Genomic DNA, 14,333 nt, shown 5'->3' with positions numbered 1-14,333 from the left:
AATAGACATTCCATCTTTATAAACCGTTTGTAGCCAATTATTGTAGTTGTATGAGCCACACACAGTGGTCCAAAATTCTATTTGATCTCTTAGTTTTAGTTACTGTGATAGTTGCCGAGACATATAAAGATGTCTACAATAAGTTGTCCTTTAGGTTTTGTTGTGTTAAAAATTCAGTGTATTTGACAACTTTGGTGGCTCATTTCTACTGTGTTTATTTTTGTTCTCAAACCGACAAGTTTTAACATAAGGATGGAATTTCTAGTTCTGTTCATTGTCACAGACTGTACGCATTTGTGATGAAGCGTGCTAAGCTATTAGCTAGTCAAGACAAATAGCCAACAGGAATGTATATTTTGGAAAAGGATAAATTGTGATTTTGTCAATCTAATAAATTATTTTATAAAGGGAGATGTAACAATCACATATGACCATTGAACTATAGGTCTTATGAGGTTGTTGGGAAGATTTTAATTACTTTGGATAGCCAATTACTACGGGATAATAAAATAAGATCTTTAAGTAAAAGAAACCTCAAACTAGGGTGACTAAAAATATTTACAAATGCTAAATGGAAAAACATTTACATTCAATCAACTGCTAGAGTCTAGGGGATGTTATTTTGAAGGATAAAACAAAGTTTTAAGAAATATATTTTGTATAGGCTTTTAAATTTTTTGTTTAAGAAAACATAAACGAATAAATTACTGAACAAATTAATATGAAAGTCAAATACGTTTTAGGGTGGTTAAAAAAAAATTAAGTTAAGTTTTTCACATACCAAAATGTTATTGTTTTTACTCTTAACTTTTGAACTGCTGAACTTTTATTGATATTGTTGTTATAATGTTAAGAGACTTGACAAATTTCTTAATTAAGTAAGTTAATTTAAGAGAATATAAGGACTGCACATGATGACTGATTTAAGTAGGGCGAAAATAATCCAGCAGATGAAAGAGCAATTATAACTTTGATTGATGAAAACCCCTGCAATTTTAATAATAATGTAGTATGTTCACAGCTTAACATAATTTAGTCTGAATTTTAGGACTATTTCTTATTGCAAGTATACTTTTTTATGGAAGCATAAGTTATTTTTAAAATGGAATATTCTGTAGATTGATAAAATAAGCAAATTTAATGGTTTTTTACCTGGTTTTTGGTCAAACAAGCCTATAATTTTATTGACTAGAGCTGCTTCTCACTCATGTCAGGCCCAAAAACATACAGCAAATACTGTCAGCGAATGTCTCATAGTAGGAATAAGCTTTTAACCAGGAAACACACAAGCTATACCATAAGTCTCATGGTAAGACGTAGACCTGGAACCACATTACTTTATTGTTTTAATGTTCCCTGATTCCAAAATACTATTCATTCAAATTCATATATAATATGTGTCCGTTAGCACAATAATTTGATTTAAAATCATTCGATTTTGATGAAATTCGGTACAAACGTGAAAACCTATGTTTATTCTAGAGGTTTGAGAACCAGCATGTGAACACGGAAACAGGGTTTTATCAGGTATTTTATGGGATAAAAATGAGTTTTTACAATTTGTAATGCTCAAAATATATAAGATTTTGTGGTTTCTAAACCATAGAGCTAAAAAAATAAATAATTTAATACACTGAGGTGTCTTGTAAATGTAATTGTTAGGAAGACATTCCAAAGAATTATAAGTTTAAAATTCCCATGTTAATCTTATGGAGAATAAGTAAACCATTGTAGTTTGCAAAATTTGCATGTTTAAGGATATATCTGGATCAAGTTTGGTAAATGTGTCTGTTTTAACCATGCTTCAATTAAAATCTCAATATTACCTTTTCTGTAGTAGCAAACCTAAGAACTCATTAAAACAATTTTTATTTAAATAGATAACGATTTAAAATTTGACTGTTTAAAGGTAATCTTTTAGTGAAAATTCAACTATGTAAATGAAAATTCACTTAGTCTGTAGTTTTGCCGTGTCAGGGGTTTATTTAAACTGATAATGTACACTTACTAACTTTGATGAGATGGGGACACAACCATGACATATTTTAATCTTTAACCCAATAATGAATTAAATATATTCTCATGAATATGAATCAAACCTAGTCACTATAACTACACAGTGTTCTTTGACTAAAGAACAAGTAAAAAAACCAAAAAATTTGATTATTTGTTCTCATCACAGCTTCCTAAACAAGCATGCCGTTCCGATAAAAAGTAGTCAGCAAACAATTTGTTTACCACCACTAGCTTAGAAGGTCAAATGAAAAAAAAGCATAAATAAGTAACCGAAAGACACCACACATGAAAACTTATCTTGGACAATATTTTTATAGCAATTCCGTCCAATTAATTCTAAGGCTTTTAATAACGATCACTGCACTGGAAAATGAGTGTGATGTAGTTTTTATAAAAGTTTTAACATGTTTTATTGTAACAAAATAAAATTGTTTAGATATTACAGTGTTGATTTAATTAAAGAAGACTTATCCTGTTCACCCATGACTATGCTGAAAGGCCGGGTTTGACGTCTCGAACGTTTCCCGAAACAGCGATTGCTTCTATTTCAACCTTGGCTCCCTACAAAAGAAAGACATGAATGGATTGATATGTTGGTTGTGTGAGAAATGAACAGGTACAGTGGAACCTTGATAAGAATACCCTCGATAACAAGCCACCCTTGATAACAAGTGGAATTTTCAAATCCCCTTGAAATTATTTTACACCTAATCACATGTTACTGCAAACCTCAATGAACCTTTGATGAATTATTAGTCAACCTTGATTACAAGTCTTATTTAATAATCCCCATGTGAATCTTGTTATCGAGGTTCTACTGTATTTTACTATATAATATAACCCCAACAACTATTAGTTTAGCCAAAGAGTCTTACCATGAAAGTCAAAACCTTCAAAACACATCTGAGGTTTAAATGCAGTATTAATTGACTTTCTTTTTTTAAGCAGCAATTAAATACCTAACTTATAGAATATAATAGACAAATTTCAACTTATCAATAACTGTAATTTATATCCAAAATGGTTAGGAACTCTAGTAAAATTTGTTTATAACCGAATGTGTAAACCTAAAATAAAGAAGGCAAAGCATTGTCAAAAAAAGTTTAAGTGTACAACACTATTTGATGTGCTGAACTTGAATTTGGGCAAAATACTTTTTTAAATTTTGGATATTGAACAGCATTCAAAATACAAAAGTACCATGGAATACGTAACTAAATTGTACATCTTCCATTATATTATGAAAACATTTTTCCTTCTTTACACATATCATTTGGTTATGCAGTTGAATTCACATAGTTCACATAGTTCGCCCATTGAGGAAAAAGATACAATGAAAATATGTTTATACAGTATAAAGAGGATAACAGAAATCTTACTTTCATAGCTCTGATCAAGGTGAAGTTACTTGTTTTATAATTTACATTGTTCGAGTAACATTTATATTGTTTGAAAACAAATTTATTAGTAATAGTATTTATTAAGTATTTATGTACATTTACTTACCAAAGGTAATTTAGCAACTTGGAAACAAGATCTTGCCGGGTAAGGTTCTTCAAAATCTGAAAGATAAAGTTTTTATAGTTATGCTTCCTTCATAAATCCAAGCAATGATTATAGTAAGAATGTTTAACAAGTGGAAGTTAAGAACGAGACGGAGTTTGTTTTTAATGTTCAATCAACCAATAAAGTTTGTGAAACGATAAAATTTCCTTTCTCTCTGATTAGGCCGAATGATGATCACTGATCACTGTGAAAATCAACAACCAATAGAACATCTTCTATAAATATTTACCATCTTAAAGATAATGACAGTATAAGTGGAACAATACCTATCAAGTGTACCATAGTATTGAAGATATGTTTACTCAATACCTGAAATAGCACCAACTCTATATACGATAATAATAGCAAAAAACTAAACAATTACAGGTAAGCCTATCAATTAACGTGTGTACATTGGCGTGGGCAGAAAATGGAGTAGACATTCTGACGACACCTCCAGAAGTGGATCCTTTTGTTAGCCTGATGATGTCGGAGTTAAAGAACCGCCGAAACATATGTAGCACGTTTTAAAATATGACACTACAGTATGTTAAATATTTTTAAATTATTAAATTGTATAACTAATTTTTTATGCTTTGACACTATTCCTGTATAGAAACTGTATAAAGAGAATAAATATAATTTGAGTTGATTTGATTTGATTTTGTTAAGGATTGTTCGACAAGGTATGTTTAACCAATATTAGCTATCTATTTCAATTTGGTTACTCACAAAAATAAATTAAATAGAAACAACCTGATAAATAATTTTCCAAACTTGTTATATTTATAGAGGGAGAGTTCAAAGATATATTATAAATAAAAATAATTGCACTGTAATATAACAAAAATTATCATAATTGCTGCAGGCAAGCAATAAATGACTTCTTTAGCTAAATTATATAAGTTTTTTTACTTTTTTATTTTTTGGAAATAAATAAATAAAATAGTTATAATCATTAAATTATATGATGTCCAGCACATTACGCCAAGTATATATGGATTTTGGAAAGAGTAAAAAAGATATTCACATGACTTACCCCCATACAGGCCGTTTTTGTAGAATTAAAGCTTTTTAATTTCAAACCTGTCTAAATAAATAGGTAAATAAATAATTTGTTTGCATTTCTGGTTTGTGTACTAGTATTATATTTGTTACATTTGGATAAGCTGATTAAAACATACTCACATTTCTTATAAACTTCATTCACAGTTGGGAAGTCGTCCATATCTGCTAGGAATACTGTTGTCTTCACAACTGAAATGCAAATGTCAGTTTTTAAAAACATGATAATGTGCAGAAATTAAAAATATGTTTATTACAATCATCAAAAGAATAAATTTTCCACTTTTCTGCAAAAATAAAGTGTGTACCCTATGTGTTATTCAGAATAGCAATAGTAGCCTACTTGATCTGTGGCAAAATCAATACCTCAGACATAATCTCTTCAAAACTGAACTGAAGTTAGTTTACCATTGATATAAATAGTTTGTGATATTCACCACCAAAAATATTACAACAGACTACTATAGATTTTCCTCAAATTAAAAACTTGTAAGCCAATTGGTATTACATCAAAATAATTAATGAAGATTGAAGATGCGACTTCTGTAGCAAATAATAAATATATATGACAGATATATGAAATGTTGGCCTAGCAACTGTCCTTTGAGAAAACACAATACAGGGGTGTTTACAGTTAATCTATGTTCCACTGTTCAATCATTAATAATCATTGTCCAGTATTAACTTCTTGCTACCTTCTTTTAGATTATAATCATATTGTTGATCTTTTGTTATATTACACCACTGTCGTTAATAGAATGATACGTTCACCATTTAAGTTGTTTTTTACATAGCAAGTTCTATAGACTACATGCAAGCTATTTTTGTTTTTTATATCAACTGAGATGAGTACTACTAGGTGTGTATTTCAACCCAAATATGAGTAAAAGATGAGTGTAAAATGGTGCGTGATCTGTGAACGTTTGTTACTGACTAAGATCAGCTGTTTCATTAGCTAGGATCATTTATTTAAAGCCCAATGGTCAGGAACAGCTGGGTCCAGTTTCAAAACATCAAAAAGCTTATGACTTTTCAGGATCGATCCGGCAACCTTTTAATTATTTTGTGAGAACTATAACCTCTCAGCTACTGACCGTTGGCGTAGTATGAGTCGGCAGCGTCCAGTATGTGACCGAGGTTGAGGAGGGCTTGTTCTGCCTCAGGTCCGGCTCCTCCCTCCACCAGCTTCAGTGTGTCCTTGTTGAGACCGAGGACTCCGGAGACAAACACTGTATCTCCGATCTGCACGGCCTGGCTGGAGAACAACAACTGTTATATTGTCTGAGAAAACTATTAAGATTCTCTTTATATAAATTATATCATCGCCAACACATTACTTGATAAGTGTATATGCAATAGAAGGTAGTATAATCGGTGTAATTAATTGATAAGTGTATAATCGGTGTTGTCTAAGTTGGACAGTGTTGTCAAGCGGTAACTGCCGTTTTGGAGAAGTTTGTTCTTCATAATCGGGCCTAGATCCAGTAGTAAAGACTCTACACAAAGTATGGTAGTGTAGTGTTTTACTATTGGATCTACGCTCAGTAGATGATAGAGTACTTAAACATCTCTAAAACACATCGGCATTCAAACACAGCTTGATGTGATGTTCAACCCAGAAGACAAGGAGTATACATTTTTGTCAGAACCACCGGGGAACATTACACTTGTCACAAAAAACTATATGTACTGTGAGCAAACTGTTTTCCTTCTTAATTTAAGAAAAGCTATACCATTTTAAAGCAAACCTTAATGATAAATTTAAAAATCAAATGGTGGATAATACACATCTCTTTACTGACCCTTTTAAGATTTCAGAAGAAACAATATTGGAATAAGCACTAAAAACTTACACACAAATATTTATTAAAGATAAAATAGTGTAGATGGAGGTCCAGTCGGGCCATAAACCTCTATTATACTAATTAAATACAGTAAAACCTCAACAATTTGTGGACCCAGAGGTTGTCGAGTTTGGGGGTCGTCAAGTTATCCAAAACATTGAGATTTTAAATGAGTTTTAAATAAATACATAACAGACTAATTTTTACAAATAAATGTATTACTTACATGAGTATTTTTACAATTGAGAAAACAAACTTCAAAGATAAGTTTAAGGTTACAAAATTTAAACTAAATGTTCTGAAAAAATTGCTTTTTTCACCCTGTCAGCTGTTGACTGTCGAGTTAGTGATGTTTCACTGAATAAATGTTTATCAAAATTTACAAGGGTTGCCCTTAAATTAACATCTCTTGTCAAGAAGAATTGATCCAGTCCAAATCTGAAATCAGCGGTGTGTTCTTTACCCATGGTGGTAGGAAATAGCTTATTTCCTATATGCGAAATTCGCTAAAATTGAGTCTTTTCCTTCCACCATGAAGAAAAGCCCTACTTTAATTAATTTCCTTTTTGAATAAGGTCTTTACCATATTCTTAATCAGATATAGGTTTCACAGAATTAGTTAACTAAAAATAAAAAATTGTACGACAGATAAAAAAATCATTGATTGGAACCTCTATTTACCTCTTTATTACCTCTCTATTAACCTCTCTTTAAATAGTTGGCAAATACTTTTTTCTACGTAAAATTGTTACTGTCATTCAACATTAGATACGTTTTTTCAAATACAAATACATAATGTTTCATTTTGAATTTTGTGACTAATTTAACTATATCTAACAACTTGTGGTTGGTTTTTTTCTATTTTATAAAAAACTGGATTTTGGTTTTGTCCGAATTACCAAACATTTATCTTTGCTGATTAACTCACTGAGAAGATTCAGGTTCCACAACTTCATTTGCATAAATTGATCTCCTTTTCCAAACCATCTCGTGTTACACTTTTACGGATTTAAACACAAAATCACACAACTTTCAATTTCAGCACCGAAACACAAACTGCTTTACTGTTTGACCTTTCCATATAAATGTTATCTTAATGACTGCCAGTATATAATGTTGATCAATTATCATAGATAAATACTATACATTGTCTTTAGTAAGGGAAAAGAACACATTTATTTGAAGAAAAAGCAAATACGTTTGTGAGAAGCAAAGTCAACTTGCGTTATCAGATACGAAAATCTGATTCATAATTAGGTTCAGGGTAAAATTTTCAATAAAGGTTTAAAACTGGTACCTTTTAATATAAAAATGTTTATCATTATGTTATATTAGTTAAGTCAAATTTGATTACTTTATAAGATATATGAAATCTTATTTTTGCACGGTAAAAAGATATCCCTCAATGCAAATAAAGATGGAAAAACTAGTGTTATAAAAAATGCTAAGGACAAGCATTTTTATAAAGGCTTATGCAGCTAAGCATTGAAAAATAATTGTACATGCAGGAATCAAGAGTCAAGAATCAATATTTTATTCCGTTAGATATGTACATGAATTTGGATACGCCAATAAAGTTGATTACATGCTGCAAAAACACAAGTCAAAGATCTACCCAGGGCCGGTTCTATACATTACTCTACTGTAAGCGAACAACATTTTGGCCCCCTCTCCCAATACAAAATGTATATAGTCTAAGATATAGTCAGATTTTGGTCAAATTGCTGTGACCCCTTTTGGTTGTGGAGTGCAAAATTAAAAAATCAAATATTAAAAATTAATATTAATTTCTAAAATTAAATATTTGCTACAATTCCAGGCAACGATAATGATGTCGTGTGATCGCGGAAAACGTTCAAAATTTCAAAGTGACCGCGTATAGCAATGATGAATTGCAGGAGATTTTTGCGATTTCATAGCAATTGAAGGTGGTAATATTGATGTTTCGTGATCATGGTAGAAGTTCACTTCCGTGATCCCAGGACTGCTCCGGTTAATTTGGTCTAAAGCTGCAAGTATCATACAACACTAAATACAACACTGTTGTTAGTAAGGATTATCTCTGGATACATGAAAAAAGAACGTCCGAAACATGCGAACGTCTGCCGGTCGAGTCCAAGTAGATGACGGAGGGTTGCCAAATGACAAATCTATTTGTTACTAGCTGTAACCCGCGGGCTTTGCCCCGTTTAACTTCTTAATTTTCAAGATGATCTCGTTTGCATGGCTCAATCACGTCCTGGTTGAAGTTCGTTCGCTACGCGGTGGGGCACACGGGAGGGACTAAGGCTAACATATCTTGTAGTGTCAGCGTTCGCCGCTAGGACTGCTAAGTTGAAAAATAAATTTTTAATTTTTTATTTTTTGTTATAAAATTAACTTTTTAATTATAAAATATTGTTTTTAAATTATAAAATAAATTTTTAATTTTAAAAATTAAACTGTCATAACATAACCTAACCAACCAGACTTGCTGATAATATAAAAACTATATAAGAAAAAAATCTAATTAATGATTACTTATAATTTTTAATTAATTATAAAATTAATTTTAAAATTTAGTATTATAAAATTAAACTGTCATAACCTAACCTAACCAACCAAACTTGCTGATATGAAAAATTTGTTGACAAAAAGTTAGTGCTGCCAGCGGGTTTCGTACCCCAGACCTCCTGAACTCCAATCCGTAACGCTACCAACTATGCCACGAACGCCGCTGGAATCACATCGTTTCGTTACGGTATTCGTGTCGCCTCAAGAGAAGACATTAACCACTAGAGATATGACGTCACTACACCTGTAGCCTTAGTCCCTTCTGTGTGCCCATTCCGTTCGCTACGCTCACTCACCTTTAGGTTGGAGCTCGTTCGCTACGCTCACTTTCCTTCAGGTTAGCTCGTTCGCTACGCTCACTCGCCTCCAGGTTGAAGTTCGTTCGCTACACTCACTCACCTTTTGGTTGCAAATTAGCTGTTGTCATAAATGTAAAAGATATAATAGTGCTAGTGCTGCACCCTGTTGGTAATCCTTGTAACTTTAATGCTATTGAACATCACAGAACAGAACCAACTTGTTTAATTGAAACAGCTGTTAAGATTCAATAATTTCATTTCTCATAAGGTTAACATGGGATGGGAAACTCCAGAGCCACTGGGGCGGACCCCGAAAGGATTTTTGAAATAAGAATATGCCTATATGTTAATCGGGAATGTGAGCTATCATCATGCCAAATTTCAGCCCAATCCGACCAGTATTTTTCGCGTTTACTTTTCCCATACATACAGCAACCACCTCTTTTTTATAATAGTTTGTTATTATTTGTGGTTATTGTTATTTGGGAACAATAATAAATCAAGTATTTGGAGTATGCCTAAGGGTCTCCCAACTTTAAATATAAGATTTACCCTTAACTCCTACAGTCCCATTTGGGGATGCAAATAAACTTTTAACCTCTAGAATTGAATATATAACATTTATAATAAGCAATGCCTCTAATCTCCTTCCTTAATATTGGAGAGCGCTTTTGCGCCTCATTTTGCTTCGCGAATGCGTACTTTGCTTCCCCCTTAAGCCGTGTGTATTTATCCTGTACCAAGATAATAAATCAATACAAATTTGAACATAAGTACCTAAGAAAGCATTTTCCAATCTTTAACCTTTATAATTGATTGGGTTGAAACATAAATAAATCCTTATGAATCTTTATTTAGTCATCTTTACTACATAGTTCATCATAGAAGTCTTAAATAATGAGTCATAAATATTCAAAAATATAAATAATTTCTAGGGTGTTTTTTGTTTACAATAATATAAATCAATTTGCATAATTTTAATTTAATTTATTCTCGGTTTATTTATTTTTCAGACAGAGATCATACAACATTATTTATGAGAAAACTCATCCTTGGTGGGACTAATTTTTCAAGCACAATAGCTGCGTTAATAAAAAAAATAAGACATATGATTAGATGATTCAAAATTCTGATTAAAAAATCAATAATTGTTAAAAAACTTTTAATAAACTACTTGCTAAGTGGCAGGTATCAGGATCCAAACACACAACATTGCTGCCATGGGTAATAGTCCGTAGCGACATTGTTGCATACCTGTAGGTATATATAGTCAATGGTAGCGCTCCAGACTAAGCCACTGACTCACAGATTAAGTAGTAATAAGAGTGTCTTTGTGAAATGAATATCAGTAAACGTTCAACTGGCCAGTGGCAGGGGGTTTTAGGGGTTTGAACGCTGAAATGGGGTTTAAAACCCCCCGTTGTAACCCCGCCCTCCCTTCTTAGGGTTAGCCTAGTTACGCCTATGAACTGCACACATACTTTCCACAACAAACACAATACAAAATAATTATTTTAAAGATCTTTTGTTAAACAATACTTTTAAAAATGACTCTGACCTGTAAGGGCCTATGGGTTTAGCAGCTCTTTTTGTAAATATATATCTCTTAACCAACGGTTCCGCTATACGAACCATGTCTGTTCACAATTAAATCTACACTCAGCAAAACTAACATGAACGGTTCTAACACAACACTGAACTATATCTAGAGAGAAGTCTCTCTTATCTGTATCATACTATGTTCACCACAGCAATTTATGATAAATATCATGTTTCAATGTATCATCGCTTCAATCTTTTAAAGATGAATAAAGAAAGTAATGTCAACTAAATGAGAATAGATAATTGTTTCCAAAGTTGTCTTTAATATTTTTCATTAATCATTAAAATATATAAGCAATGTGTGTTTCGAAATATTTTCTTCTGATGATTTACCCATCTAAACCTTGGACAAAGTTCCTTCAATGTCAGAACAGCCCTTTAAAATTAGATGTTTTTTTCCAACTTCTTGTAATTTCATATATTGATAACAATATCCTCTAGAAGTCTTAGGTTGTATATACGGTAGTTGTTTTTAGTTAACAAAGATTTATTATTAATGTAACTTAAACCATTGTGTACATAATGTGTGATATGAATAAAACAGTTTTTATTAATTGAGTAGTCAAAGGTGCAGACTCAGTCAGTGAAATATTTTCTCTCAGATTTTTGTTACTAAACCCAATAGTTTCTGATTTGACTTACTTGTACGGTGAACCTTTCACCATAGGAGCCAAATGGGAAAATATCACACGTCTAATAAGCCCAGACATTGTCAACTTGGAGATTCACAAAATGAAGCTACACACTTGAACACTTACAGGAGTTTATTTGCTGGTTTATCTCTATTGGGAAGTGAATTGAAGCTAAAGATTGTCAACGCTCTTTGCCCTGGTTATCTTACCAAGTCTTTACATCACAGCTTCACAATTAGCAATCCGTTATTGAATTGGCTTCCTAGTCAAGTTTCTCAATGATTTTGGCCCAGATCAGCAAAGAACGTCAAACATATCTTATATGAATTATGATAGACAAAAGTTGTTAATTTATTTTGTTATTTTACTAAAGTCAAAAAAGTCTTATAATGGTGTAAGCTTAGCTCTCTTTTCTTGGATGAAACCTTTGCCAGATGTAAATAGATTAAACAATTTCAGTCACTTTATTAAAAGAAATCTTCAAAATTTCATAAGATATTCAATAGTTTTTATCTAAGATTTCTCCACTCATTTCATGCGCTTTTAAAATATTTAAAAACAAATTAATATTTTGAGTTCTAAATAATGATTTTTTGTATTACATAATTTACTGTTACATTCAATAATAAAAAAAAAATATTAACACATAAACTCACAAACAAATTTCAGACTTTATTAGAACTTTATGTTTTTAGAAGTTACATAATTTAGGATACATTTACCATACAGGGACAAAATAAATGCAATTTTAAAAACTTAAAACAAATAAAAACCAATGAGAAACATTAAAATAAATGTTAACACACTAACCTGTAAGGTCCCACTGGTTTGGGGGCTTTTGAAGTAACGATGGCCTTCTTCGGTGCAGGTTTCGGTGCCATTTTGATGTAAAAATATCCAATACTTGACACAAAGTAAATTTTTGGACCAGAAGAGTTGATAAGACAAATCAATGGCGGCCACTATCAAATGACCTTCGCTCTTTAATGTGTCCACGAACAATAAAACATGAATAACACATTTGTCTATCTGGTGGACTACAAGTGACAAGTCTCTGATGTCAGTATGTGCTGTAGTGCAGAGGAATGCAAGGTTAAATAATAATTAACAAAAAAACGTTCATACCAGTTTCTTAGTTATAAACTGGTTTTCAGGGCAATTTATATGCAGAATGTGTGCAGACTATTGCTTGGGATGCTATTAACTATAAATCAAGGTTTTTAAATAAATAACTATAAAAAACATGTAAACATCCATGTTCAGTACTTTAATAATGTAATTTTGTTTAAATTTAGTTCTTAATCTATACTCAGGTCAAAATAACTCTTTGAAAAATTCAGTAGTATTTTATTATCTAGAAAATCTATAGATATACAAGTGCACGCTAGTGTTTATATAGTGTACTACTGTACTTACACTTTGTTCAAATCAAATGATTATTTTTTTTTTATAAAATTTCACCTACTGTATAATATTAAAGATCACAATATTTGCACAAAATTCCCATCCTGAAACGTTTTCCAATCTCAACACTAATAACAAATATTCATGATTCGAACGACCCTAGTTTGTTAAACATTCCGTTTGTCTGTTTGTGCTAGTTTGGTTAAGAATATACTACCATAGACAAAAAGAATTAAATATAGACCGTCAGCTGTGCTGCGGTTACCATAGGTTCTGGCGCACACTGCTGGGATCGCCATGTAGTTACGGCATACACGCTCAGAAACTACACAGTGCTTCCAGCGGTGTGCGCCAGAACGTATGGTAACCATGGTAACCACAGCACGGCTGACAGTCTATAAGTAATTCTTTTTGTCTATGATACTACAAACTTAAATAAACTGCCTGTTTAAGGTAAATCTGGTACATGCCTGACCATTTGGGATGTGAAAAATACTCGATTCTCTGGTCTAAGCTGGGTATAAGTATCTCTTTGAAACATTTTCAGCAAAGAATTATTTAAAAATTGTTCGGCTTTTAATATTTTCCTGCGCTCCATCGATATGCTATTTTTAACCGCCGTCTTTATTTATACATCCAACAAAACTAAGGCTAATTAGTGGTTTTGATAAAATTTCTAACTATTCTACAAATCGAATAATTGTGATACTTTATGCTATTCTACTAGTAAATCACTAATTAAATTTCAAGGAACAGCAAGAAAATAGCTCACTCCTTTTTATGAATAAACAAAGCAATATAATACTATATAAAATCAATCAAACTACAGTACTCCTAAAAGTTAAGAAGAATACAGTAGACTCCCTCTTATCTCTTATCTCGACTCCTCGGTACCGAGGCCAGTCCGGATAACGGGTTTTCCAGTGAAACCGACGTCCCCAAAAACTCGTTAAAATGGACTGTTTACTGTGATATTCTACTTAAATTTAGGAGAGCATTGTATTTAGACACATGATCCCCGGTCTCAACTCTTTCCCACGAGAAAAGTCGTTTCAGTACTGCTCACTTCCTGCCGATCTAGTCCGGTTAAACCAATGTGCTGATAAAAATTGTCCAGTTAAAGAGATGTAATTTCTGCCGAGTGTAGTCCGGTTAAACCAATGTCCGGTTAAAAGGTGTCCGGATAAGAGGGAATCTACAGTACTAAAATTTAAAAAGAATTTCCTTGAATTGGTAGAAATTTTTGCATTTGATGTTATGGTTGCGAAATATCAAACTATTCAAATCAAACAGGAGAGAAAGAAAGGGAGTTTGAATTTATCAAAAAAGTACGTAAAAATAATATTAAGTCTTGTATTTTGGAAAATGTTTGT

General features: G+C 31.9%; 1 protein-coding gene across 4 annotated transcripts; it reads right to left on the bottom strand.

Annotated features, from left to right (window-relative positions):
* Positions 1 to 2,401: 2,401 nt before the first annotated feature.
* On the bottom strand, positions 2,402 to 12,576 carry LOC129002983 (2-iminobutanoate/2-iminopropanoate deaminase-like). 4 transcript variants are annotated; one of them, XM_054431144.1, is made up of 5 exons: positions 12,367 to 12,576; positions 5,721 to 5,881; positions 4,750 to 4,818; positions 3,523 to 3,578; positions 2,402 to 2,577 (listed from the first exon to the last, which is right to left on the bottom strand). In XM_054431144.1, the coding sequence occupies exons 1-5, from the start codon at positions 12,435 to 12,437 to the stop codon at positions 2,503 to 2,505; spliced, it is 432 nt and encodes a 143-aa protein (XP_054287119.1). In that variant the 5' UTR covers positions 12,438 to 12,576; the 3' UTR covers positions 2,402 to 2,502. The 4 variants fall into 4 exon arrangements, with proteins under 4 accessions (XP_054287119.1, XP_054287120.1, XP_054287117.1 ...); XM_054431145.1 differs by lacking the exon at positions 12,367 to 12,576 and adding an exon at positions 11,567 to 11,721; XM_054431142.1 differs by lacking the exon at positions 12,367 to 12,576 and adding an exon at positions 10,881 to 10,994.
* Between the last annotated feature and the right edge of the window lie 1,757 nt (positions 12,577 to 14,333).

Source organism: Macrosteles quadrilineatus, unplaced genomic scaffold, assembly GCF_028750875.1.
Source record: "Macrosteles quadrilineatus isolate MER2022 unplaced genomic scaffold, UCM_ALF_1.0 Scaffold_9__3_contigs__length_116548681, whole genome shotgun sequence".
NCBI lineage: Eukaryota > Metazoa > Arthropoda > Insecta > Hemiptera > Cicadellidae > Macrosteles > Macrosteles quadrilineatus.
The sequence above is the reverse complement of the archived record's forward strand: the minus strand, read 5'-3'. Positions and strand labels throughout refer to the sequence as shown.

Excerpts from the sequence above, each read along its gene's own strand:
- LOC129002983 (XM_054431142.1), bottom strand. The coding sequence starts at position 10,957 with ATGGTTCGTATAGCGGAACCGTTGGTTAAGAGATATATATTTACAAAA. Across the intron at positions 4,819-5,720 it reads CGACTCATACTACGCCAACG|TTGTGAAGACAACAGTATTC; the intron begins GTCAGTAGCTGA and ends TTTGCATTTCAG. Across the intron at positions 3,579-4,749 it reads GAATGAAGTTTATAAGAAAT|ATTTTGAAGAACCTTACCCG; the intron begins GTGAGTATGTTT and ends TTTATCTTTCAG.